Source organism: Aspergillus oryzae, chromosome 2 (assembly GCF_000184455.2).
Source record: "Aspergillus oryzae RIB40 DNA, chromosome 2".
Taxonomy (NCBI): domain Eukaryota; kingdom Fungi; phylum Ascomycota; class Eurotiomycetes; order Eurotiales; family Aspergillaceae; genus Aspergillus; species Aspergillus oryzae.
The window spans coordinates 5,070,477-5,097,544 of NC_036436.1; the positions used below are offsets into that span (position 1 = coordinate 5,070,477).

Here is a 27,068-nt window from a genome sequence, read left to right on the forward strand (position 1 = left end):
GATCTTTGACGATCAAGAGCGACTGTGCCCTTCATTTTCGACCAAATCAGCATTTGTATATAGAAAGATCAACAACCAGTGGTAAATACACTCGAGATATAGGGCCTTTTACTAAAACATCCTTTTGTCTCCGAATTGCATGTACCTAAGAGTATCGGATACCCACGGATTTAAGGCACGCACTGATGTAGCTGGGTTTATCATTGACTTAGATACATTCTGATAATGAATTATGAACACATATACCCTGCATATGTTGTCTTTTGTTTCCTAATTTACCGTTCCAGAGCAGACAAAGCCTTAGGAATATACGGTTCCTCCAGATACTTGATCTCCTCGTCGGTCAACTTGACCTTGATACTAGCAACAGCTTCATCAATGCGCTCCTTGCTGTTCAAACCCAGGATGGGATTTTCATTAGTGTGACTCAAGGACCAAGCAATGGACACCTGCGCCATGCTGACACCCTTCTTCTTGGCAAGCTCCTCCACTCGGTCGACGATCGCCTTGTCGGCCTCGGACTCTCGGCTCCGGACAAGGAGTTTGAGCGCCGCATCGGTGGACTCACGGGTTGTCGAACGAGAATTCCACGGCCGTGCCAGCACACCACGCGCCATAGGAGACCAAGGGATCAGACCCACCCCGGAGTCAACACAGTAAGGGATCATCTCGCGCTCCTCCTCCCGAGCCAAGAGGTTATGATAGTTCTGCATAGAGATAAACTTGTGCCATCCGTTCCGTTCCGCGATATTTTGGAGCGTTTGGAACTCCCACGCGGCCATCTGATGCAGTTAGCATAGCGTAATAGAAAACCCAATGAGTCAAAGAAACAATACAAAAAAAAAAAAAAGAAAAAAAAGAAAAAAGAAACAAAACACATACAGTACTAGCCCCAATGTATCTGACCTTCCCGCTCTCGATCACATCGTTGAGCGCCCTCATGATCTCCTCACGGGGCGTGTCCCGATCCAGACGGTGGATCTGCAATACGTCGATGTAAGTGCCCAGTCTGCTCACGCTGGCGTCCACCGCATCGAAAATGTGCTTCCGGGACAGGCCAACCCGGTTGACCCAGTCGCCGTCGTTCCGGCCTGCGGCGGAGATAGGAGGTTGCTTGCCTCCGTCGTCGACTCCAAAATAGCACTTGGTCAGGATGACTACACGGTTGCGCGGGATGTTGTACTTTGTCAGGGCCTTTCCGATGATTTCCTCGGAGCGACCGTGGGAGTAGACGTCGGCCTATTTTTCATTCGAGGGGGTTTACGGGTTAGTGTGATGCTTATGCTTTGCTTGTTTTGGTCGTGCAGAATGCGTTCCGTGATCCGGGGTGGGAAAGTTACGCACTGTGTCCCAGGTGTTGATTCCACGCTTGTATGCGTGCTCGATCAAGGGAAGGGCCTCGTCCTCGTTTAGCACCCAATCCTGCCATTCCTTGGTGCCGTAGGACATGGCACCGAGGATGACCTTGGAGATCTTGAGGCCGGAGGTTCCGAGCCTGGTGACTCAAATTGTCTGTTAATGTGTATTCTTGTCTAGATGCTGTGGACGTACCGGGTGTATTCCATTTCGTTGGCCATGAGTATTGTCTGTGATGGTCAGTAGTCAGTCACAACCAGCTTTTTATGTCTACTACTCCGTATGTCAAACAAAGAGGGCGGGAGGACATCGCGTCACTGTCGTCACTGTGGGTCACTCTCATTCAAGGGGTGTTTTTACACACCTTTCAGTAATGTGCAGAAACGCAGAAGAAAAGATACTAGTTAGAAAAACAGACGAAGCTATCGCGATAAAAATGACTTCAGGATAAGGGGGGGGTAGAATGGCTCTCCGCCTTGATTTCTCAGCATGGTGCTTCGCAAGCTCCACTTCTGTCCATCTGCCGAATGTATGAAGCGATAGACGGCAAAGCCGACGGATAACCGATTCCACCTGCCACCCCCAGTGGTAACGTTCGGTCTTTGCCTGGATGACTTCCGTGAGTCGGGGTGTGTTGTCGGCATCGTTGTTACTGCTTTCCTCGCCATGAGAGGCATGTTGATCTTGGTGGTTGTGTTGCATTCTCGATGAGGGGGTACGTGGGGCTTTATCGGTATTGGGTTGAACTATAGATACACTTGGGTGTATACAACCGCTATATCAACTACGAAGTACAGAGCTTCGGGAGGTCCGCCATCCTCGTTCCCTATCTAAGTATGTCTCATAAGCATGTAGGGGGCTTCACTGGTTCATCTTGCTTCGATATAAGAACACTAGCTAAACAACTAAATCAATATAAACGCTCTCGCATAGTCCGCCGAGGAAGCGAACGATTCTAGATCCAACTAGAGCATCTAAAGTAACTTGACTGAGGAAGAATATACCCATCTGGGTTATCGGGAAGAATTGAATGTTTGCTGGGAGGGTGGATACTGTGAAGAGAATCATCTCGGTGGGGTGATCAGCACTCCTTGAAAGAGACATTTTTGAGGAATTAGTACGGATATCGTACTGTCGGGGCAAGCTAAACGTGATCGTCGACTAGAATTGTGGCCATGAGTAGAGTGACTACGCCAGGCCCAACTGCAAGTGTCTGTACTTCCACGTGGGATAGGACCTTCAGCATGCTTACTGAAGGGTGAAGTATTCCATGCCATCCAACGAGTCCCAACTAAGAAGCGCTTCTCTGAGGTATGAAATTAGTAATGGGCATCAATCGTATCTATGAAGATACCACCTAGGACTATTCGAGGAGCGTAGCTGAGCGGCGGACCCATTCCATTCATGGCGAATTCAAATACTACAGCAAAGAACCCATCGAGTAAATTTCCGACAATTTACATTAGCTTTGCGCCAACGATGCCGGCAACTGTTCTGACAATAAGAAGCCAGCCTTCAACCTGGTACATCTGATGAACAACGATATCTTGTTAGTAAGTAGTTGGGAGAGATGATTCCAGGAACATCATTGTATTGGGAACAAGATGTAAGCCACCGGCGAGGGAGGATTTGCACCAATAGCAGTGGAATACTCGCTGCATTTAATTTCCTATGACCCACGGCCGATACCTTGAAGTAGCCGAAGTGATTTAGGTAGCCCGTACTCTCCGTACCCTGGAAAGACTCCTACCGAGGACCGGTTGACCCTCCCTAACTTTCCGAATTTCCGTCCGTTGATTCAGGTACACTCTTGGGGAGTCTTCATCGAAGTACAGAGAGTGCCTGGTATCGACAGAATGGAACAGAATTAGAAGTAAAATGACTGATGCTTCCAGATGGATGACCAGATAATCAGGCACCAACCGACGCATCTCCGTTTCGGCCGGGACCATACCGGATTGGGCAGCAGAGCGGATCCGCAAGGTTCCCTTGGCTTCCCCCATTAGGCAATGAAATCGCTCAAACCGCTGGAATTGCAAAGTGAAACGAGGCTACGGACTGACTGACTCTTTCTTTCTCCTCTTCCTCTCCCTCTTCTCTCCTCTTTCACTCTCTTTTCCCTCCCCACTCATACATACATACATACATACATACATCCTCTTATCTCCTGTCAACGTGACGCTTCATTCCCCTCCCGTCACAGTTTGTTGTTGACTACGCGTCTCTCCCCTCTCTCATCCTGTTTGCTCTTATGTGATTTCAAAAAAAAAAAAAAAAAAAAATTGACAACTGACGTCGATGAGATTCACAGTGCTGGAATATTTACAGCATAGTCGCTGAGCTGAGATGATGCTAAGATCGTTCAGACAGCCACAGGAATACCCGTCCAAAAACACTCCAAATACACCCGGATAATCGCTGAAAGGAACAACGCAAAAAAACATTGAAAGAAATGGCGGAAGACCTATCACCGATTTCCTTCCCTAAGCCTCTGTCTTGAAGGCCACTAGTCTCCTCTTGATCTCTTCCTCCGAGTCCTTGGTGTCGATATCCCGGAGCATACCACAGGCGACATCATAAATGAGTCCGTGAACCTGGAGACCCCGCTCTTGCATCGCTTCAAGCACTACAGCCTTCGACTTCAATAACTTGACACCTTCCCGGACGTTTAGCTCCGCCATCCTGACGGTCGCATCCTCCGGTGACAATGTCTGCAACTCAGCAAGGTTCTGCTCACGGATCTGGCGCAGAGGCAACAGCCAGGGATCCAGGATACCGAGTTGCTTGTTACCAAGGGCAGCTGCGATACCACCACACTTGGTGTGGCCGGAGAGCACGATGTGGTTGACCCGCAGATGACGGACGGCATATTCAATGACTGCACTCGAGCTGAGATCGCCGGCGTGCAAGATATTGGCGATATTCCGATGGACAAAGACATCGCCAGGCTTTAGTCCGAGAACGACCGTCTCAGGGCATCGAGAATCGGAGCAGCCGATCCAGAGAATTTCGGGGGACTGGCCATTGGCAAGCGTGGGGAACAGGTCCGGATGTTCCAGGGCAGTTCTGGCAGCCCACTCCTTGTTTGCCTGCAGCGCGGTAGTGAATCGGTCTGGAGAATAATTAGTCTCCGCTTGCGACATATTGCGTTTGTCGCACAATAATGATGCAGAGGTTGACAGTGAAAGACGCTGAGATTGGCCGATAACGGGGTTGGTGCGGGCTCGGACTGGAGGAAGATGGACGCTTCCACTGCAGCCTTGAAACTCCCTCACCGCCGCTAGGGGACGAAACAATGTTTGAGACCGCGGTAACAGCCTTGCGAGTTTCATGATGGCAGATATGTTACAGATAGGTTGTCGCAGGGTGGAAAAAAAAGGTGTCAGGATGGGCCCGGCAGCGAATGACTCAACGGACTCAACGGGACGGGGAAGGGGTTGGGGCAAAAAAAAAAAAAAGGAAAAAGGAAAAAGAAAAAAGAAAAAGCAAAAAGCGGCCAGCAAGCAGAGTCCAGTCACCACCAGTCCTCAGCCTTTCTTTGCAACGATGCGCTCAAGTCAAGACTTATCGACAAAATGAAGAAATGAAGATACCCCGCCAAAGAAAGGATACTGAACACGAAAGGAAGACAGGGGAAAAAGGTAGAAAAGAGAGGGCCCGTCATTCAGCGACGATATCCGAAAATGCCAAGAAGGAAAACGAAAAGGAACATAACCCGTGAACATACCTGGCATGGTGCTTGAAGGCGACGTTATTCTAATGCGATATCGAAACTGGTTTACAACGGATGTCGAAGCAGAGGATGTTAAAGAAAAGAGTCGTCTAAGAAGAAGAAAGGGATCTTGTTGGGGAAGAAGAATGTTGTTCTGTCTTGGCAGATGGTGCCGCGGAAAAGCAACGCAAAAGAAGGCGACTTTATAACGCCCGGTGAGCGGCACAAATCGGGAAATACGGCAAAGCCTGTGGGCAGATCCAATCCCCCCTTTCACGTCTATCTATCGACGTTGCGTGATTGCACGAGTGATTTATCTCGCTTTTCCCCATTTGAGATATCTTCTACCAACTCTTGGGGGTAACTCTCGCACCGACAGGAAACTTCTTTTGTCCCCTGAGGCATTTTCCCACGTGGATCGAAGATGTGGGGTGTGACCTGAACTGATCGGGTAATACAAAGCAGCCAACTGGATTCCAATGAACATAATCGATGTCATATTTTTCCCCACCCCCTATTCGTTTCTTTTCTATATATACATAGTGTTTTCTACAAATGCCGCATCCGTAGCTTTTATCACCCGAAAATATGAAATTAAATTGAACCGGAACATGCATCGTAAGAAACAGAAAAAGGCGCTACGCTTCAATAGATTCATGAGCTGCCTCCACGGCCACCAACATTGGCCAAGGCCTGCTTCTGGTCGTCGCTGAGCCGGATCGTGGGTAACGGCCGAGCTGTCGAGGACGCAGGCGGCGCAGGCAAGAACCCGATCGTGGTCAGGTAGGCCGCGTACAGACCGACCAACTCTTCGGTCACGCCGGCCCCAGCGGAGGCATCGACGCCGGACCAGGCGGCATCTGCGCGAAGGGCAGCAGCGGCATGGACATCGTCTAGTTCAGGGGCCTTGGTGTTGGATGGGAGATCAGCGGTTACAAAGTGATAGAGGGGCATACTAGAGCCAGTCATTAGCATTGGATCTCAAAACCTTGCTGCGCGATTGATAATGAACTTACAGTGCATGCTGGGACTCTGGGTCGTCGTGCTGTCCGTCGTTGACATATTGCTCAAGCGACTGTGCCCACGGGACATAGTCAACCTGGGGCACGTTGTAGCCATACAGCTGCAGTGCTCCCAGAAATTGGTTGAAACGAAGACGTGGGTGTCCAGTCACCTGTGCGACACCAATGGGCGTGCATGGAGGCTGGAAAGCACCTGCGATGACAACGCGGGCAACGTGATCGACAGGGACCATATTGACCGTGTTGTTGATGTTAGGGCGGGCAGACAGCTGAATACATCCCTTGATCATACGGATAAGGAAGTCATCGGTGTTCGTAGCTGGTGAAATGCGTGGTCAGTCTAGAGAATTAAAACAATGGTGTGAAGCATTTGGATACTTACTTCCGGTCTGAGAGTCACCGAGCACGTATCCAGGACGGATAATGGTTCCCTTTAATCCTCTCTTACCCGCCTCTCGGACAAGGTACTCTCCTGCCCATTTGCTTTGACCGTAACCGGTTCCAAGGCCTACGCTGCTGCCCTCCAGATCATCCTCCTCGCTGATCCCGGCACCTCCGGCTGCAACAATACGTTCAGACTCCTCGACATAATGATCGCTGTCAAGCACGCTAGTAGAGCTGACAAAGGAGAACTGCTTAGGCTTTCCACTGGCGCAAAGTTTCAGGGCGTCGATAGTACCCATAACGTTGGCAGGCTTGAGAGTGGAATAAGGATACACCCAGTGAACAAGGGCGCCGTTGTGGATCACCGCATCGACACGATTCGTCAGGTCATCCCACAGCGCTTGAGAGAGGCCGAATTGAGGGTCTCCTAGGTTACCGCAGACACACTGAAGCCGGTTGGTCCACGCTGCATCCCAGAAGCCGTATGCTCGGCAGGTAGACCGGATCCGCTCCAGTGCTTGCTCCTCAGACTTTCCTCGAACCAAAGCCACAACCTTTGCTGCGGGAGTCTTACGGGTAAGGAGGTCGCGAAGAATATGCGCGCCCAGGAATCCAGTACCGCCCGTAAGGAAGATGGTTGGTTCTCCAGAAAGAATAGGCTCTGTCCTCTCGGGGAATGCCTTGGGCAGAACGTCTACTAGCTTCCGAGCGTCCTTTGAGTACTCGTCATCAGGTGCACTGGAGGTATCTGGAACTTCGGCAGCTGCCTTATTGTCACTGGCGGCGAATGATTCAAAGTTCAACAAGCGGTCGATCTCGGCAGCGAACCCTCTAAGGGTAGGACTGCGGAAGATTGCGTTCATACTAATGTCAACGCCACGCCACTTGCGCCGAAGATCGAAGAACATCTGCTGTGCCAGAATACTGTGTCCTCCAAGGTCAAAGAATGAATCGTCAGGGCCAATCATGGAAGAGGTCACATTTGGAATGCGCTGTGCCCAAATCTGAGCCAAAGCTTGCTCTGTCTCGGACAGGGCCTCCAGGACAGACGACTTGCGCTGCGGTGCAGCCGCACTGAGCTCCGCAGTATCTGGGAACGGCAATGCAGGTTTATCGATCTTTCCGTTAGGGTTAAGAGGCATTCGCTTGAGCGGGATGAACACTGTTGGCACAGCGTATGTCGGGAGCTTACTACGCAGAAGCTCTCGAGCATCATCACGAAGGGGTCTGAATCGTACAAGCATACCGACCATTCCTTCAGCGGAAGTGTCGTCTTCAAGGCCTCTTTCTTGCAACCACGAAGCCCACTTGCTCATATCTGGCACAAAGTAACTGACCAGAGTTGGCTCCTCGAATTTGTCTCGCCTCACCAAAGTGACATTCTCTCTAACCAACGGGTGGCGTGAAAGATGCGTATCGATCTCACCAAGCTCGATACGGAAACCACGAATCTTCACTTGGTCATCCGCGCGACCGGAACATTCAACGTCACCGGAAGGTGTGTATCTACCAAGGTCTCCACTGCGGTACAGGCGGTCTCTTGGTCCAACATAGAATTGCCTCCAGGGCTCGTTGGCACTTTGCGATTGGGCTTGATCCTTCTGAACCCAGAATTGAGGATCAACAAACCAGTTCTTAAGGAACTTCTTCTCGTTCAGCTCGGGGGAGCCCAAATAGCCTTCTGCCAAACCAGCAGCGCGAACATAGATTTCGCCCACTTCTCCGATAGCACAAATACGGCTTGGGTCAAACCGGTTGACAACCAGCATCTGCACATCAACCATTCCCCGACCGGCTGGAATGACATCCTTCATAGTGTCCAGGAACCCTTCGTTGCTGGAGTAGCTAGGAATTTCATAATAACTAACCGCACGCTGGGTCTCGGTTGTACCATACATGTTCACAATATTGACATTCGGGGCCAGTCCTTGCAGAGATCGGCAATCTCTTTTGATCAAGATATCACCGACGAAGAAAGCGTGGTGAAGAGCTGGGAACTGTGCGGAAGCACCACCGACCAGAATCTGACCCATGGCGGGTGTAAGATGGGTAACACTCGCACCGTATTCCCGCATCCACTCCGCAAGTCGCTCATTCTGGATGTCTTCACGTGCCGGGACCAACAACTGTGCTCCCAGGAAAAGAGGAGTGAAGATGTCTCTTTGAATAGGGTCATGGGCAATACCGCTGAGCATCGTGAAACGGTCATTAGGAGTCAGCTTGAACGTTTCGGACATCCAGTCGAAATAGTATGCCAAGGAGAAATGACGTCCTCTCACACCCTTGGGCCTTCCCTCCGATCCAGAGGTGAAGGACAAAGTAGGGATCGAGTCTGGACCAACCACAACACCGACAGGCTTAGATCCCAAAGGCACCTGGTTGGCTAAAACATCTTGGCCATTGATCGATCCTCCAAGGAGCGAACCGTCATCGTGAAGTGCGAGCGCGGGAACTTCTGTGCGAAGCTCGAGGTTTTCGTTAATGAAGGAGCGGACTTTTTCGGAAAGCTCACCAGCATCCTTGGTGGCCTTCTCAATATTTATGAGCGCCCGAGGGCGAGCGACGTCAAGGTAGATGCACTGTCTCTCTGGTGGATACGCAGGGTCGATGACGGAGAAAGTTGCCCCAGCTTTAAGGATACCCATAACCGCCACCACAAGATCGACACCACGGTAAGCGTACACCATGACGACTTCTCCTCTCTCAATACCTGATTGGACCAAGTGATGTGCCAGGATGTTGGAGGCCTCGTTGATCTGCTTGTATGTGAATTCGCGGTGGGGAGAACGATCGGACTTGGTTTCGACCACACACAGCTTTTCTGGGTGTTTCTCAGCGTTCTCGGCAAAGATATCATGAATTGCACCCCGGAACTTGGACCAATGCAGGTCAGCTGTCGGGTCTGGCAGAAGTGCCCGCTGATCATCGGTCATGAAGTCAAGGCGGCCAATTGCCTCTTCTGGGTTGCTGGTCGCATTTTCAACGATCTTGCCCAGCTGCTTCAATATCGTGGAGATCCTAGCGCTTGAGAAGAGTCTTTGGTTGTAGTATGCGCCCAGTTCCGCTTGAGATGTTGACCCTCCTGCTGCAGGCGCAACATTGACGACCAGGTCCGTGGTCTCAAATGTGTTGGCAGGGTATTCCTGAGACGCGGCTGGTGCATCGTAGGCTGCGAAGCGGAAAAGAATCGGGGATCGTTCCGATTGGGACTTCTGCTGGATGTAGGATCGTAAACTGCCCAAAGGAACAATGTCGGAGGACCCTTGGTCAAATGCCTAGAATAAGAGTTAGGAAATGTCAATTGTTGCTATAGCAGCTGCAACCATACCTTCTGAACCTTGGCGTATAATTGAAGGAAAGTCTCCGAGGCGTCAATTGGGACCCTCAGGACGAATGGACGGCCGTCTTCGGCCGAAGTGGTACCGATAGCAATGTCCTCATCGCCGGTAAGACGAGCAACAAGTACGACAAAAGCTGTCAAAAAAATGGTAAAACCAGAGGATGAGCCCGAAAGCTTCTGTAGTTTTCCCTCCGTGTCTTCCGAGAGCTTGAAGGTTTCGAATGCCTCAATGGCTCTCTTGGGAAGCTCCTGGTTCTGGGTATCAGGATAATCCCGAGTCAGAGGACTAACAGTCAAGTTTTGTAACCTTTGAGCCCATCGCTCAAGGCGATCCTGTAGGGAGGCTGTTTCAACACCCATGATTGCAGTGACAATGCCCTCTGAATGTCAAACTGCAGTGTAGATTGGGGGGGATATGGACGATATTCTATTGTGACTCAGTCAATTGGAGGGGCACTAAGAGAAAAAGTGCCGATTTCGCAGCCAGTCATAGCGGCCAAGCTTCTGAAACCCCACACTCACATCATCACCACTTACCGCCTTCCACCTCCGACTAGGCCGATCCCGGTTAGACCCAGAACGGTGAGGCATTCAGGCACAAGTGGTTGTGCGCATACCAAATGCATCCATTGCTTTGCACCTTTCCTAGTCCGTCCAGCAATAGGAGGTACTGGAGGTCTCCATATTACTACCACTAAATCCAACGTACCGTCAGTGCTTTTTTCCCTCTTGAAATCACGCCCACTGCAACCTACTCAATGCCAACAGTTACTTGAACTGCCATTCGTTTTTTCTTTTTCAAACCACCCCAGTTGACAAGACCACCCCTGGTTGTACACTCACTTGAAATGACTAGATAATATTCTAATTTATTGTTGTTCGAACCCGCAAATGCGATTCGTTTTTATTGCTTGCTATAATACGACTTCTCGTCTATCCCTGAACTACTAACAGGGACATTTAAGGCGGCTAGAGCTTTAGCCTGTCTGCCTCCTATCCGCTGTACCCTGCATATTTGAACCTCCGATTCCCAAAGTACATACATCTCTTGTCACGATGATTCCTCACAGGAGTACTGCGCTTCTCACAATCATCGTTTTTATCGCGCTTCTTTTGGTGATATTCTCAGCATCTCCGCGTCCAGACTCTTCATCTGAAGTCACCGGCCCAGCCAGATATGTACCCCGACCGAAGTTGCCTTCGTTGAGCGATCTTCATCTACCTTCATTTCACCCAACGGTTCATACGCCGCCCGAACCACAACCAAACAGTACTAGCGGCGAGTCGAAGTGGTTTAGCAATTGGGCTTGGATTAACCCATTCTCATCTTCCATAACCCTCGACGAGAACCGCTCAGTACTGCCTCCTTTACGAGACCGACCGTTTATATACACATACTACGAACCAACCAAGGGCGATGATGAAAAGGATACGCAACAAGCCGATGCTCAGATTCTTCTTGCATGGCGCAGAGCTTGGTTTGCGCAAGGATTCCGGCCTGTTATTCTGGGTCGCGCAGAGGCTATGAATAATGATCTTTATTCGCTGATGCAACCCATGAAACTTACCCCTAAACTTGAGAATGAGCTGTTCCGCTGGCTCGCCTGGGGCCATATGGGGGATGGCTTACTTGCAGATTGGCACTGCTTTCCGATGGCGCGTTACGATGATGACCTCCTGTCTTCTTTGCGACGCGGTACCGATCCGGCTGTGATTACCCGGTTTGACCGCATTGATAGCGCTCTGTTTGCGGGAGAGAAAACACGGATCAATAATGCGATCAAGGAAGCAGTCAAGAAAGCCTCTGAGACTTCGAACTCTATGTTAGATCTGGTTCCTCCAGAGTTCTTCAGAATCGAGTCACCACCGACTTCTCTAGCTTTCTATGACTCTGCTACTATCCATTCCGACTACCCGACACTTTCAGAGAAATCATCATCAACAGCGGGCCGACTCGCGTTGGCAGAGCTCATCAATGCGCATTTACATAATACTTTCCAGAACGCATTCCCAGCCGGCATAGCTGTCTTAAAGCCATTTACTGAACATACTACTGCTTTGGTAGAGCCAGCCTTGCGGCTCGCCAAAGCCCTCGTTCAATGCCCTAAATCCCCTGTGCCATCATCTTGTCCTCCAAACCAGCCGAAGTGCCATCCCTGCGATGCAGGAAAGCCGATGCAGGTTAGCCAGCCGGCTACCTACCGAAACACGACTCGAGTGTTCACCATAGGGACTCTTCCCCATCCATACACTCTTATTAGTTTGCAGCAGGATTCGGCGGAAGTTACCACCCGGCACATCCGTCGCGAGACGGAGCGTGACCCATGGCTGACAGAAGTCACTAAGGAACAGTTGGGCGTTGACATTGGTGGATCATCACGCGCCGTGGTCTTCAAAAAGGCCGTCGCCGATGACGCCATGGTCGGTACTTCCTTGTGGATGACAGTCGAGTCCTTGCCTTCCGAGGCCGGCCAGTCCCTCCCATCTGACCTTTTAGACGAATTCGAATGGCAATTTGGATTCCAGATTCCTCGGGAGGATAATAATGTGGACTCTAAGAACGAAGGTGACATCAAGGAGTCCGTGCAGAATGCCAACCCTAGCCGACAAGGCGTCGCAAAGGAGTACGACATCCTAAAACAGGCCAGGGAAGTCTTGAAGAGCAAGGAGACCAATCGGATTGGCATCAAAGATGTGGCAGAAGCCTGGAACCTGGCAGACACGGAAGTATGGCGATTTGTGAGAGCGTACCGGTTCGTATTCCTAGCCTAAAATCATCCCCGTCTCCACACCCCCCTACCTTTCCCCGCAGGAGAATCAATGTGAGCCGAGCTAATTGCATGCGTGATTTCCAGGGCCCGAAGTGTTGTGGAACGTAAGAAGTGGCAGGAGGACGAGAAAGACTTCGTTGGCGCTAAACTAAAGGACTAAATTCCATCCTTGTGCACGTTCCTGGACGAATCGATTTTATGTACCGCTACTCCTATTTCCTCGATACGGCCTTTTCTTGCCTCCTAATGCGGATTGATGTAAGTCTCTTGATCTTGTTTGTATGTAAACCACCGGTTGGAGCATGTGGAGCGGGCGTTGGTCTGTTATTCTGATATCTATATTGCGAAAAGCACAATGGAAAGCCAAGTTACATTACTACTAGTAGTGCTGTAGTAGATCAGCATCACCAATGATGGAGAGGAGATTAGAGATCACATGAGGTATTGCCGATGGTTTCCGCTCGGCAGGGTTAAACGTGGAAGCGGATGGTGGCGATCCCCGCGCAAGGGGTCTTGATAACGACTGCGGGGTTTCGCCTCCCCAGATAAGGAGATCGCCCATCAACACATACCTCATATCCCTGTTTCGCTGTACGGCATGAATACTACCCTATGCCTCCTCGATTCTCTCCCCACTTATAAATATATGTCCTTCGTCAGACCCTCGTGAACGTCTTACAGAGTTTGTTCTAGCTGGATAGACAACACGTCTCTGGCTTGGCATTCGGATCAGCTATCCCCGCACCAGACCGTCGAACTGTTGGTTATAACAACTCACAATGGCGCCCGGCATCTTGACGTCGCCGGGGCCTGAAGTGTCTCCTCTAAAGACTAGCTCACTGGCCCAGTTAACGGAGGAATGGGATGATACCATTCGCTTCTACTTGAATGGCACGAAAGTGACCCTCGACTCTGTGGATCCGGAGCTCACCCTTTTGGAATACTTAAGGGGAATTGGTTTGACAGGAACAAAGCTAGGCTGTGCAGAGGGAGGCTGTGGTGCTTGCACCGTGGTAAGTGCTGTTCTTGTTTCACCTGTACTAGGCTATCGAGGATACTGATTTCGGTAGGTGGTGTCGCACGTGAACCCTACGACCAAGAAGCTCTATCACGCGTCGGTAAACGCTTGTCTTGCGCCAGTCATAAGTGTGGATGGAAAACATGTTATTACTGTTGAAGGCATTGGAAATGTGAAGAACCCCCACGCGGTCCAGCAACGAATTGCCATCGGTAACGGAAGCCAGTGTGGTTTCTGTACACCAGGTATAGTGATGGTATGATCCTTGTGTTCCTATATTGAGTAACGGCAGCGCCTAATCTCACGTGCTTGTAGAGCCTCTATGCGCTTATACGCAATAATCCTGAACCATCAGAACATGCTGTGGAAGAAGCTTTTGATGGAAATTTGTGTCGTTGCACCGGATACAGGCCGATACTAGACGCCGCCCAGAGCTTCAAAGCTAGTGGTGGCTGCGGGAAATCAAGTGCCAATGGTGGAACTGGCTGTTGCATGGAAAAGCAGACTGGCTCTGGAGGATGTTGCAAGGGTTCGTCCGAGGTGGCGACAGCCAATGGCGATTCTTTGAAGCTTACGGCACCTGAGTTCATAAGTCATAGGCCAGACACAGAACTGATATTTCCGCCCACTCTTCACAAGCATGAGTTTCGGCCCTTGGTTTTCGGTAATAAGAGAAAGAGGTGGTACAGACCGGTTACTCTACAGCAGCTCTTGGAGATCAAGCATGTGCACCCAGATGCTAAAGTTATCGGTGGCAGTACCGAGACTCAGATTGAGACAAAATTCAAGGCGATGCGATATAGTGCTTCGGTCTACGTCGGTGATATTCCGGAACTTCGCCAGTTCTCGTTACAAGACGATCACTTGGAGATTGGGGCGAATGTCTCTTTGACTGATTTGGAGTCAATATGTGATGAAGCCTTAGAGCGATATGGGCCGGTGCGAGGCCAGCCCTTTACTGCTATCAAAAAGCAGCTTCGGTATTTTGCCGGGAGACAAATTAGAAACGTGGCGTCTCCGGCCGGTAATTTGGCTACCGCTTCCCCCATCTCGGACTTGAACCCAGTCTTCGTGGCAACAAACACTGTACTGGTTGCCAAATCACTAGGAGGGGATATTGAGATTCCAATGACCGAATTCTTCAAAGGTTACAGGACTACGGCCCTTCCACCGGATGCTATAATCGGCAGTCTGCGCGTCCCTACTGCATCAGAGAATGGGGAGTATATGCGGGCTTACAAACAGTCCAAAAGGAAAGACGACGATATCGCTATTGTCAATGCCGCCTTGCGGGTTTCGCTCTCGTCTTCACATGATGTGACGAGCGTAAACCTCGTGTTTGGCGGTATGGCCCCAATGACTGTGTCTGCACGAAAGGCAGAAGCTTTCTTGGTAGGCAAGAAATTCACGCATCCTGCGACCCTTGAGGGCACCATGAGTGCTCTAGAACAAGACTTCGATCTGCAGTACGGAGTGCCCGGTGGTATGGCTAGCTATCGTCGGTCTCTTGCTCTAGGATTTTTCTACCGATTCTATCATGACGTTTTGTCGGGGGTCGAGTTGAACAGTACGGACATCGACCACGACGTGATTGGTGAGATTGAAAGAGCTATCTCTTGCGGGGAAAAGGATCATGAGGCTTCAGCGGCATATCAACAGCGAGTATTAGGGAAAGCTGGCCCTCATGTCTCGGCGTTGAAACAGGCCACTGGCGAAGCGCAGTACACTGATGATGTACCTGTCCTACAGAACGAGTTGTTTGGTTGCATGGTTTTGTCGACGAAACCGCATGCAAATATTATCAGCGTTGATCCATCTGCTGCTCTCGATATCCCTGGAGTTCATGACTATGTGGATCACAGAGATCTTCCCAGTCCAGAGGCTAATTGGTGGGGTGCTCCTGTAGCCGATGAGGTGTTTTTTGCAGTAGATAAGGTTACAACTGCTGGACAGCCCATTGGTATGATCCTCGCAAAGTCGGCCAAAACTGCCGAAGAGGCTGCGAGAGCTGTAAAAATCGAGTATGAGGAGCTGCCGGCTATACTAACCATTGAAGAGGCCATTGAAGCCGAATCGTTCTTCGCGCACAACCACTACATCAAAAACGGCGATACAGAAGCGGCTTTCAGACATGCTGACCACGTTATCACTGGCGTATCGAGGATGGGAGGCCAGGAGCATTTCTACCTGGAAACCCAAGCGTGCGTCGCCATTCCCAAACCTGAAGACGGGGAAATGGAGATCTGGAGTGGCACACAAAATCCCACCGAAACGTGAGTTCGGCATCTCAACATTACAAAGAAAAAAAAAAAAAAACTAACCTTGCCACAGTCAAACATACGTCGCTCAGGTCACAGGGGTAGCAGCCAACAAGATAGTCTCAAGAGTTAAGCGACTAGGTGGTGGATTTGGTGGTAAAGAGACTCGATCAATTCAACTTGCTGGCCTATGTGCGACGGCTGCAGCTAAAACAAGACGGCCCGTTCGGTGTATGCTTAACCGTGATGAAGATATTATAACTTCAGGTCAGCGTCACCCGTTCTACTGCCGTTGGAAGGTTGGCGTGACCAAGGAAGGGAAGCTCCTTGCCCTCGATGCTGATGTATATGCCAACGGTGGACACACACAAGATCTTTCTGCCGCAGTTGTGGACAGGTCCTTGTCACATATTGACGGAGTGTATAACATCCCGAACGTTCATGTCCGGGGTCGTATTTGCAAGACAAATACAGTCTCAAATTCCGCGTTCCGTGGATTCGGTGGACCACAGGGCATGTTCATGGCGGAAAGCTTCATGTCGGAGATCGCGGATCATCTGGATATCCCAGTCGAAAAGCTTAGGATGGACAATATGTATAAGCACGGAGATAAGACCCACTTTAACCAGGAGCTCAAAGACTGGCATGTTCCCTTGATGTATAATCAAGTCTTGGAGGAGAGCTCGTATATGGAACGTCGAAAAGCCGTGGAGGAATACAATAAGAAGCACAAGTGGTCAAAACGTGGCATGGCTATCATTCCGACAAAATTCGGCATCTCCTTTACGGCCTTGTTCCTGAACCAAGCTGGGGCTCTCGTTCACATCTATCATGACGGGAGCGTTCTTGTCGCCCACGGTGGTGTTGAAATGGGCCAGGGGCTGCATACTAAGATGACTATGATTGCGGCAGAAGCACTAGGCGTTCCTCAGTCAGACGTGTTCATTTCCGAAACAGCCACAAACACAGTCGCAAATACCTCGTCTACAGCTGCGTCGGCCAGTTCCGACCTCAATGGTTACGCTATTTTCAATGCCTGTGAGCAACTCAACGAGCGTCTTCGGCCTTATCGGGAAAAGATGCCGAATGCCCCAATGAAAGAACTCGCGCATGCAGCTTACTTTGACCGAGTCAACCTCTCTGCTCAGGGGCATTATCGTACCCCAGATATTGGCTATGTCTGGGGCGAGAACACAGGCCAAATGTTTTTCTACTTCACACAGGGTGTGACAGCCGCCGAAGTTGAGATCGACACACTAACCGGTGATTGGACTCCGTTACGTGCAGACATCAAGATGGATGTCGGCCGCACCATCAATCCCTCTATCGACTACGGACAGATAGAGGGAGCCTTCATTCAGGGTCAAGGTCTCTTTACGACAGAGGAAAGCCTCTGGCATCGTGCCTCAGGCCAGGTTGTCACTAAGGGACCCGGAAACTACAAGATTCCCGGATTTCGGGACATTCCCCAGGTTTTCAACGTTAGCCTTCTCAAGGACGTTGAATGGGAAAATCTTCGTACAATCCAACGATCTCGTGGTGTCGGTGAACCACCCCTTTTCATGGGAAGCGCTGTTTTCTTTGCTATCCGTGACGCTCTGAAAGCAGCACGGAAGCAGTACAATGTTCACGAAGTTCTCAGTCTACGAAGTCCGGCCACCCCCGAACGGATTCGGGTCAGCTGCGCTGATCCCATTATCGAACGGGCAAGAGTATTGCCTAAGGAAGGAGAGAAGAGCTTTTTTGTTGAGATTTGAGTGTCCCCGTGTTACGAACTATTTTAACCTTTTGTATCATTTAGCAATAAAGTCTACAGCGTCATGACTTGGATGAAATCAGATTGAGAAGACTTTCTTTCACGAATATATCCCCTGTTAACAATATAGAGTGTATAACCTCTCTGTCTCTTAGGAAGGTGTATACCTAGGTCTACTGCATCTACACTGTCTAGAAAACTTGGTATTCGTACAACTACGCGGCTCAGGTATTATTTGATATGTACTTAGCAATCGACAAAGAAGGATGAAAAATTATGCCAAGGGCCTGCAAATCTATATGGTCTTCATATAAAATGGAGAAAGAGACATGACTTCGCTTGTGGATGTACCCGTATATCCAACGCCGACTTGTGCTGGAATAAACAGAATACAGGATCAAAAAGGAAAGACAAAGTAGCTGGTACAGCAATTGTAACTACCGCGGGTATCAACGTTTCTCGATTCCGTACTCAATATAGCTACTTCCACGCAGATCAGACGTCCCATCAACCTTGAGCGCCCTTTGACCAGCGTATCCCATCTTCTCATCTTCATGGAAATGACCGACGACGGGCGGGGTTTTCAGGGCGACTTCATATCGAGGAGCAGGTAGCGAGGCGGCTTGTGTATTGGGAATAGCAGTCAATGGGACCTCGGTGAAGCCGTTGACATCTGGATTATTGTTTATGGGAGCGCCACCACCCTCGCCTCGGTTCTTATCCCGGCCCCAGAAAAGAATCATGGCGCGGATGAGGCCAAAAAGAAAGTTGATGAACCATATGCCCAGTACGCAAGCCGATATGATGGTTTCTGTTCGGACGCCTTCCTTGATTTTATTGAGGACCCGCATGACGACTTCGGTAATTTTGTCGGACGTCTTGTCGCCTGGGTTGGCGAGGAAACTGTCGGATGCGCTTGTGCTGTTGTTGATGCTGCTGTCAGCACCCTTGGAGAGAATATCGTTGGGTACATGTGGGAAGTCAACGTGAGCATGGTCATGGACCCAGGTAAGGCCTTTTTGGACAGATGCCACCTTGAGACCGATCAAGCAATTGAAGACGTCCTGCAGTGGGCTATACAGGATGGTACCTCCGAACGTGTCGTTGAGGACTCCTGTTGTCTTGTCGACAAAGGCGTTCAAAGTATCATTCACGGCTGTTGTACTGGTGTTTACCCAGCCGAGGACGTTCTTGTTGATGTCATTGCTCATGCCATCGATGACTCCGTTGGTGTCGTTCGCCCATTTGGCAGATGTATTTTGTAAAGAAGTGACCACTTTCTCGGCAAACTCGCCGACTTCGCTTGTTAGTTCCGGTACTGTCCTCTCAATAGCCTTCAGTAGCAGATACTGGCAAAGGCAGGCGAAGAGTCCAGCAAGGGCAAGGCACAGGACGAATAGGGCGGCCGGTGAGGTTGCGTATGCAATGGCCCACCGCACCAATATTTGTCGACGACTATTGCTGAACCTGCTTGCTGCTTTGATGCCTGCACCTGCGGTGTGAGGACGAGAAACGATGTAGACAACGTCCATCGGATCATGCGCATCTTTTCGGACGATCTGAGAGCGCTCTTTCATGGTGCGCCAACGACGTATCTCCTGCCAGGCTACCGGGACACAAACAAGAGTTGCAGCGATAATCAGAACAGCGAGGAAGATTTTGCGAGCAGCTACGATGGTTTCAGCGACCTTCCTGAAGAACGTATTGATCCCGTTGTTTTCATCGCAGAAGGTCAGCTGTTCCTTCGCAGGAACAGGTAACGCTGAGCGGTCGAAGGTGTAATTTCCCAAAGACCCATTGATGAGGCTCTTGACTTCCTCGAAAGGGAACTTCAAGACGTCTGTGACAAATTTGTCGACCTCATCAAACGTTGGGATGGAACTGTTGATCTTGTCGATAGTGTCGTTGATTGATCCTGGGAGGTGAATGTCCTTCAACTCGTCGATGTTCTTTGAGATGTTAAGCGTCGGCACTTCTCCACCGAAAGCGCTCGCAACTTTGTTGATTCCACTCAAAAATTTGTTAAGACCAGATTCAAAAGTTTCGACGGCCTTGCCGATGTCTTCACCGACTGTTTGGACTGTTTTGTTCAAGAATTCGGTGGTATCTTGTATCACGCCGAGCGCAGCTTGCGTACTACCTCTAACAACCATCGTGAATAAACAGAGGTACGTCTGATACATAACTTTGATGAAAAAGATTATCAGCGCTTCGACTCCAGTGATTGTGAGCAACAGCATAGATATGAGGCCGTTAACTGCTGCCTCAACACCAGAGGCTGTAAGCTCATTCACTCCCCGTGAAAGATAATGGGGCATTGAAGCCATGGCGCTCCCCATCGTCTCAACTGACGTGCAGGCAGATTGGGCTTCGCGCTTGGCTGAGTCCATGTCCGACTGCATCCCAGTTGCCGCTATCAAAACTCGGGCTAGGACAAGGAGTAGCAAGATCGTCCAACGATTTAGCCACACTTGTGATAAACGAGCTCGCAGTCCTAGATACGGTGTAATACCATCGGGGTGCAGCGGTACTGCACGCCCGGGACCGCCATTTGGATCATGCGCGCCGTACGGTGGGAGTAGCGGGAAAATAGATCGTCCAGACCTCGAAAACACCATGTCGACAGGTTGAGTTGGGGTACAGAGGTGGGTTCTGAAAGGGACTGATGCCTCCTAGATGGCACAGGCTAGAAAAGATACGTTGAGCAGTAGTGTTGACGAGTCCGAAGGTGGAATTCTATTTTTCAGGAACGTTAAGGTAGTTGTATATCAAAGAGTAAATGCCGGCCAGCAGCAACCTTTTTCAGTTGAATAGGGGACAGATTAAAGGAGAGCCATAACACAAAGTCGTATGTATATACTGCTGTTTCAAAAGAGGGACGGATGCAGTGACAAGGGAACGTGTTGGTGTTATGCATAGAATAGGACAATAGCTCAATATAATGGATCCAACAATAAAGAAGGGGCCCACCTTTTTATTATTCTTGAAAGGTCAAGCGATCTCTTGGATTTTCTGCGAAACAAGCAAAGCGAAAAAGGCGAATGGACTGGGGGGGTAAAGCCGTCTTTGGGTGTAAACAGACAGCGATGTCCGGGGACATGCTATACGGACCACTCATAAGCCGTAAGCACGAAAATAGAAGTCTATCGACACAGGGATCAGCAGTAGACTCTGCAGAAGTTTGTTTCACTTTGTGCATGATTAGCGGGCGGCTCTTCTCAGTGGTTTCTGCAGAGCGCTGGCAAGAACCAAGATTAGTACACTCGAAGCCGGCGCTTAGAATCCCGGCATTGTCAACCAATCCTTTATCCTCAGTCAACCGTTGCCAAACAATGCTAGATGTTTCTTCTAATAAAAGACACAGTCTCCCCATTATGTGGAGTAATGGGTCAGGCATGGATGAAGACTTTGTTGCCTTCCAAGGCTTCAACATCTGCGACACTTCTTGTTCCATCTCGCGCTGGGGTGCCAAAGATGGGACTGCATATTAGCATGTCGACTGGATGCAAATTAGCCGCCCTACATTTCTGAGTCTTGCTATCTGACGCCATGAATAAAACTCTGGTGCTGGTAGTTGTTAAAAATAAAATTGAGAGCAGTGGTAAATCGTGGATGGAAACTTGAGAAAGCCAGCGGGTAAAGAAATACTTATGGCAAATATCTTCGGCCACACGTGATGGGCACACTCGAGTATTGGTATATTTTGAGAGGTACAAGAGAAATTCTAATTCTTGAACATTTAGAATAGGGACTAGACAGAACGATCTTCAGAAATACTCTTAAATGATATGCCACAGCCACAGAAGTCGACACAGCATGGTCAGGATTCATTAGTTCTCTATACATTGATTGCTCTAGCAAAGGAACAGCCCATGCAACCAGGTAATACTGTCTTTACAATTATATCCTACATTTTCCTTAGAAGCCTTTGTCTTAAATGATATCTATATCTATAGCTGTATTCATAATTATAGTTTATTCTTTTGCTGTTATTGGAGAGTAGTATAATGCCCTCTACACTGATATGTAAGGTACTCTCTACTGGCCATCCTGTGCAAAAGAGTTAGTGCAAGAATATTATAGAGAGTAATATGTGCAGTCTATATGGACCATTTCACAGTCACCTTTATTGCTACTGTAGTTGAACAAATGTGACATGGATGAATAGACTCTTCCGGAATCTGTTAATCAACACGATCGCCATGGACGCAGTTCAGGGCTCGGCGACACAAGTAAAAAAAAAAATGATCTCCATCCTGACCACAGTTATAGCAAGCACTTGTTGAAATATTTATCTCAAGGAGATGTGAAAGACACTTATTGGGAAGATTATGATTTCTATCAAGCTATAGAACAGGCCATAGAGTACTCCTTCGATATACCATTAATCCCACCGTGAAAGATACTCAACTTTTTCTCTTTGGAGCTACCTATTACCTACAGCCTCTTTGGAAGTCTACTCTATCGGCTTTTCCTCCTTTCTTTCTTTTTTTTTTTTTTTTTCTTTGAACCTCCATCTGAGCAGGTACAAAGATCTCGTTGGAATGGAATTGCCCCCAGTCTCCACAGATCGGGTTACATACCCGGGAAACAAGACAGATATTGAAGACCAAGAACAACCTCTAGAAGAGGAATCACAGTCAGGGGATATGGACCCTTTAGAAGATGTAATCACTTCACGTGGACTTCAGGAAAGGGCAGGCCTGCAATTAGACCAAGTGCTGAAAGTGCAGCAACTGAATGAGGCTTCGGACTTCACTGTCACGGATCTTGACAAAAACGTGACAACAAACACAAGTCAGGAATCTACCGATATGAGTACTTCTTCTAAAGACGAAATGGTTCTTTGTTCTGGTCAATTAATTTACTCCAGTAACTTTTCATTTCTTTATTTGTTCTGACCCCTCTAACTCTGTATGAATACAGGAATGCTAACCAGAAGGCTACAAAACAGAAGAAAACCAACAAGAGCCCCTTGAGAAGAAGAAGATCCGCACAGAAGCTATTGCTTTCATCCGTGCTAGGACGCAGGCTCGCCTGGCCCGGTTGGAAGCATTGTCTGAGGAAGTTTTGTTAAACCCAACGAGCGAGCAATATCAATATCACCCCAACGAGAGTAACCGCTTGTCAATCCCTCTGCAGTTCCCTGCCGGACCGAACATTACATCTACCGTCATGATGGAGCCAGTTCAAGCATCTAAGAAAAAGAAGAAGAAGAAGAGCAAGAAGAAGCCTAAGAAGCGTTTGCCTCTTGATATTGGAAACATTGACTCTCCCAGCAATCACGCGTTGAACCAGGCTGGTCTAAGTGTGCGTGTGCCTAATGTGCAACTCTTAAGCGAGGAGGCACCTCCTAGTGATGACCCGTCTTGTTCGACTCAAAGTCAGGATCTGTCCGAGCCTAGCCCATCCCCATACTCGCAGGAAGCTGACCCCAAGACTGAACATCCTATCTCTACTAAGCCGGGAAAGGACTTCACAGCCCCTTATGCGACTCAATATGAGGACAGATTGCAAGTCGAGCACAAGGATACGATAGAATGCCACGAGGGTCACTCGACAGAGCGTGTATTGGGTACTGGTACTCGTGAGCAGACCTACCGGGATGCACTTCTGGGTACAATCGATCGTAGAGACAAAAGAGTCTCATGTACAGATCCAACCACAAAATTTGACACAGCAGAGCATAACGCTGCATTACATGCACATCCAGCCCCGCTGGCAATCGAAGAGTGGCCGAGTATCACAGGAGATACGCCAGCTGAGAGAGATACACGTGAGAAAATGCCCAAAGCTTCTTCTTCGATCGATTCAGGACAAGATGAGGAGGTATCAAGCACCATGTCTTCCGCCTGTGCTCAGCCATCCCGCCTTGGTCAATCCACACGCAAAACCAAGGCTTCTTCAAAGGAGAAGCTGCCTCCTATACAAGAAGTGACAAGTGAGGCGCTTCAGGGTTATCCGCATGTAAACCCGCATTCTCCTCATGCTGAGCGAGGTAGCATATCCAGCGAGATTCAATGTCACCTTACATGTACACCGAAGTCCTCAAAATCTACCTCCACAGGTTGGACTAGCGCCGAACCTCAGGGCACACCACAGACCGAATCCTCCGAGATTGAAGCCACGGAAACCAAGAACCACCACCAGAAGATCTCCACCGAGACAAGAAATGTTGTGATCTCCCAAACTAAGGGCAGCCATGCACATCCCTCGTCATCTCTGAGCTCTGAGAGACTAGGTCGATGCACCACAACCGTACAAAAGTACATATCGACCCAAAAACCAGAAGGATTTTTCTGGCAGCTCGATAGCCACGGATTCTCCTGCGCGAAGGCAAGATGTGAGAAGCGTTGCAATTTATGGGATGGTGCAACTGTCATCTGCCCCCGATGCGGGCCATTCTCAGAAATTCGTTATTGTTGCAAAGAGCACCTCCTGGAAGACATAAAGTATCATTGGTTGTACTGCGGACAGATGACCTTTGAGCATCCTTGCCGAGAGAATTCGATCCCCCGGGATGTGAGAGATGGGCCACCCCTAGTTCCTTGCCTTCACCCTTATGATACACCTGAACGTCATCGTCAGGCCGTTTATTTCAATGTGAAGGCTCGTGAGGGGGACTATTTCATCTTCTCAGACTGGACCGATTTGGTGACAGCCGGCTTCCCAGAGAGCAACGTCGAGGTGCGGTGTTCAAGCCGGGTCATCTATACCATCAGGTTCGAAGATGCAAATGAAAAAGACCGGTTTCGTCGTGTTCTAGCGACATGTCTCTTCAGTACGTCGACTTCCTTAATCTACCATCTATACCTACTAATCACTTATTTCCTTGCAGTGACCATCGAGGTTACCGAACTTATTGACTACCTATTCCGGCTAATTCGAGACAAACTTCGGTCACAGTCCGCCCCCATAGAGCTTGAAGCCGCACTCAAGTATCAGTTCCAACAGGAATACTGCGTGACCATACAGCAACATATCACCGGAGAGAGGCACGCCTGTGTGACGGATTGGGATGGAAGGAACCGTCGTAATTGCCAGGATGCTATCTGCCGGGCTGAATATCGTCGTTTGCTTGGATCTCTTGGGGGAAAGGGCCATTGTCAGCTCATTGATCACTTGGAAGGCAGTTACTGGATTCTTCGAGCGGCGAGAACCACCCATCCTGATGTAACTGATGCCAAAGCGCGTATGCGTGGAGAGGGCTTCAGCGACGTCGCGGATGAAGATAGGAGAGAGTTCCGCCGGGGCGCAGGATGGGATGGTGCTGGAACTGGGGATTTGGAGATTGAGGGAATCAATGATGATTAACGAGTTCTTCATCCAGCGAAAGGGCTTGGACCACTCGCCGTAGTCCGGAGTCTGGAACTCTAGACGCAGCTGCAATAGTCGACACCCTATTCCAGGTTTGTTTTTGGTGATCCCTTCCGTCCTTCTAAAATTGATCTGTTATCGATCGGTCATTAGAAGTTTCAAGAAGTGGATAGAAGAGGAATTTAGGAACTGTTTGATGCAGGTCGTTGAAGATCTTGGGGCTGTGGGACAAGGGGCTATTGTGGCCATCTCAACCAGGGTTCTATGTTAACTTTCTCTATGTAATCTAACGCCATAAATCTAGCAGGGATAGCTCATGCCATTATGGTTCTCTGTTCTACGGCTCAACAAAAAGCTTTTGCACTGAGTGTTAACTTCACTGTACAATATACTTCTTCAGACCGCGCAGCCTCTCCTTGGCGGTCTCCAAAACATCATCATTCTTGCATACGGCAAACCGGAGATAATCCTCCGCAATGTGGGCATTGGCGTCAGTGTAGAACTCGGTTGGAGGAATGGCCGCAACGCCAACCTCATGAATGAGGAACCAGCAAAGCTTGAAGTCGCGGGGGCGGCTTGCAACATGAGGAGGGAATGGGTAACCTTCCGGCAGCTTGACTGAAGACATGTTTGCGAGAACAAAATAGCCACCCTCGGGGTCAGAGTACTGGTGACATTTGTTAGGGGTCGTTCAAGATAGTTTGAGACTCGAGGTGTTTATCTCGCTAGAACATACCGGAATGTTAAGCTCATCAAATACCTCACAGAAGCGCTCCATCTTCTTCTTCATTTCGGTGCGGCTCTCATCCCAAAAGCCAGCCTTGTCGGCTTGCTCAAAAGCAACAGCTGCAGCTTCTTGGAGGGGAGACACGCTACTGTAGCAGATTCGAGTGTGTGCACCAGCCACGTACTTGATCAGATGCTCAGGGCCAATGAGGTAACCCACCCGCCAGCCAGTAGCATAGAAGGCCTTCCCAGCCGAGCCCACGGTGAGAGTCCGCTCATAGAGCTCAGGCGACAGTGTAGCGATCCTGGTAAAGGGAACATAGTAGAGACGGTCGTAGACCTCATCAGAAAGAATGATGAGATTGTGCTTGATACAGAGCTCGCCGATTTTCTCAAGCTCATCACGAGAGAAGACCTTTCCTACAGGGTTGTGGCTGTTGTGGCCATTAGTAATCTGCTAAGGCGTGGTCACTGGGGGCAGTAATGCTCACGGCGAGTTCAGAACCTAATGAGTCAGATGAAATGTGTCGAGAAGGATAAGGGAAACTCGCTTACAATCATTCTGGTCTTGGGATTGATAGTCTTTTCCAACTCTTCGAAGTCTATAGACCATTCTGAAGCTGGGGAAGTCCTTGTAGCTCCATCCTTGGGAGGGTGAAGGGGGACATATCGAATGGTACCACCGGGCATTTCAATGTTGCTGATGTATCTGTTCTTGGGTGTTAGGCATATGCAAGTTGTTGTACCTTAGTGTACTCACTGATCAAAGAAAGGTTCAAAGATAATAACCTCATCGCCAGGCTCAATAAAACCCATAAAAGCACTTAGCATTCCTTTGAATTGTTAATCAAGTACAGCCCAAGCCGCATCACACCATGATGTCTATTACCTTCATTTGCACCTGTGGTGATTGTAACCTCAGTATCCGGGTTGAGCTTTCGGCCAAACGACGGAGAATACGCATCCGCAATAGCTTGCTTAAGGCGAGGACGACCCTGTGCGCAAATGAGCCGGTGTTTGGGTGCATCAGTGCCCTTCGATCATATTCGTACCTTGGTTGGGGAGTACTGGTTACATTCAACTTTGTCGAGAGCCTCTTTTGCGGCGTCAATCGCAAACTGGGGAGGGTTATAGCCACTGGTAGAGGGTATAACATTAGCAAGACAGGTCACTCCCCGGATCAGAAAGCACACTTACAAGAACCCCTGGCCCATGTTCACGATAGGCTGAACGGGGGAAGCCGCAGCGGCTTCATTGACAATTGACCTGGAAGCCAATTAGATCGACGTTACAGCAACAGTTCGGTTCCAACGTTTATCCCCATACCAGACATCCTGTCTTTGACCAGCGACCCGTTTCGCCGGGCGAAAAGGGTCCGCACGAGCGGTGGTAGCGGACATTGCTCTGG

General features: G+C 49.4%; 9 protein-coding genes across 9 annotated transcripts; 4 read left to right on the forward strand and 5 right to left on the reverse strand.

The window, feature by feature from the left end:
* Window positions 1–275: 275 nt before the first annotated feature.
* On the reverse strand, window positions 276–3,308 carry AO090003001095 (aldo/keto reductase; the record flags this gene model as incomplete). The annotated part of the gene is made up of 4 exons (XM_023235168.1): window positions 276–782; window positions 883–1,239; window positions 1,345–1,495; window positions 3,280–3,308. 4 exons carry the CDS (start codon window positions 3,306–3,308, stop codon window positions 276–278), a joined length of 1,044 nt encoding a protein of 347 aa, XP_023090212.1.
* A 531-nt stretch (window positions 3,309–3,839) lies between these two features.
* Window positions 3,840–5,090, reverse strand: AO090003001096 (carbonic anhydrase; the record flags this gene model as incomplete). The annotated part of the gene is made up of 2 exons (XM_023235169.1): window positions 3,840–4,468; window positions 5,084–5,090. 2 exons carry the CDS (start codon window positions 5,088–5,090, stop codon window positions 3,840–3,842), a joined length of 636 nt encoding a protein of 211 aa, XP_023090213.1.
* Window positions 5,091–5,722: 632 nt separating this feature from the next.
* aarA (L-aminoadipate-semialdehyde dehydrogenase) lies at window positions 5,723–10,174 on the reverse strand (the record flags this gene model as incomplete). The annotated part of the gene is made up of 4 exons (XM_001820142.3): window positions 5,723–6,023; window positions 6,085–6,409; window positions 6,473–9,749; window positions 9,803–10,174. The coding sequence occupies 4 exons, from the start codon at window positions 10,172–10,174 to the stop codon at window positions 5,723–5,725; spliced, it is 4,275 nt and encodes a 1,424-aa protein (XP_001820194.3).
* Window positions 10,175–10,870: 696 nt separating this feature from the next.
* AO090003001098 (uncharacterized protein) lies at window positions 10,871–12,745 on the forward strand (the record flags this gene model as incomplete). Its single annotated transcript, XM_001820143.3, has 2 exons — window positions 10,871–12,567; window positions 12,670–12,745. 2 exons carry the CDS (start codon window positions 10,871–10,873, stop codon window positions 12,743–12,745), a joined length of 1,773 nt encoding a protein of 590 aa, XP_001820195.1.
* A 619-nt stretch (window positions 12,746–13,364) lies between these two features.
* Window positions 13,365–17,618, forward strand: AO090003001099 (putative xanthine dehydrogenase HxA; the record flags this gene model as incomplete). Its single annotated transcript, XM_001820144.3, has 4 exons — window positions 13,365–13,598; window positions 13,656–13,859; window positions 13,919–15,876; window positions 15,935–17,618. 4 exons carry the CDS (start codon window positions 13,365–13,367, stop codon window positions 17,616–17,618), a joined length of 4,080 nt encoding a protein of 1,359 aa, XP_001820196.1.
* A 448-nt stretch (window positions 17,619–18,066) lies between these two features.
* prm1 (pheromone-regulated protein PRM1) lies at window positions 18,067–20,235 on the reverse strand (the record flags this gene model as incomplete). The annotated part of the gene is made up of 1 exon (XM_001820145.1): window positions 18,067–20,235. One exon carries the CDS (start codon window positions 20,233–20,235, stop codon window positions 18,067–18,069), a length of 2,169 nt encoding a protein of 722 aa, XP_001820197.1.
* A 1,926-nt stretch (window positions 20,236–22,161) lies between these two features.
* AO090003001101 (uncharacterized protein) lies at window positions 22,162–22,694 on the forward strand (the record flags this gene model as incomplete). The annotated part of the gene is given in 3 exon segments (XM_023235170.1): window positions 22,162–22,435; window positions 22,451–22,489; window positions 22,642–22,694. The coding sequence occupies 3 exon segments, from the start codon at window positions 22,162–22,164 to the stop codon at window positions 22,692–22,694; spliced, it is 366 nt and encodes a 121-aa protein (XP_023090214.1).
* A 98-nt stretch (window positions 22,695–22,792) lies between these two features.
* Window positions 22,793–24,931, forward strand: AO090003001102 (uncharacterized protein; the record flags this gene model as incomplete). Its single annotated transcript, XM_023235171.1, has 1 exon — window positions 22,793–24,931. The coding sequence occupies one exon, from the start codon at window positions 22,793–22,795 to the stop codon at window positions 24,929–24,931; it is 2,139 nt and encodes a 712-aa protein (XP_023090215.1).
* A 379-nt stretch (window positions 24,932–25,310) lies between these two features.
* AO090003001103 (kynurenine--oxoglutarate transaminase) lies at window positions 25,311–27,060 on the reverse strand (the record flags this gene model as incomplete). Its single annotated transcript, XM_023235172.1, has 8 exons — window positions 25,311–25,601; window positions 25,671–26,117; window positions 26,216–26,369; window positions 26,421–26,493; window positions 26,550–26,655; window positions 26,713–26,797; window positions 26,858–26,909; window positions 26,973–27,060. 8 exons carry the CDS (start codon window positions 27,058–27,060, stop codon window positions 25,311–25,313), a joined length of 1,296 nt encoding a protein of 431 aa, XP_023090216.1.
* Window positions 27,061–27,068: the final 8 nt, after the last annotated feature.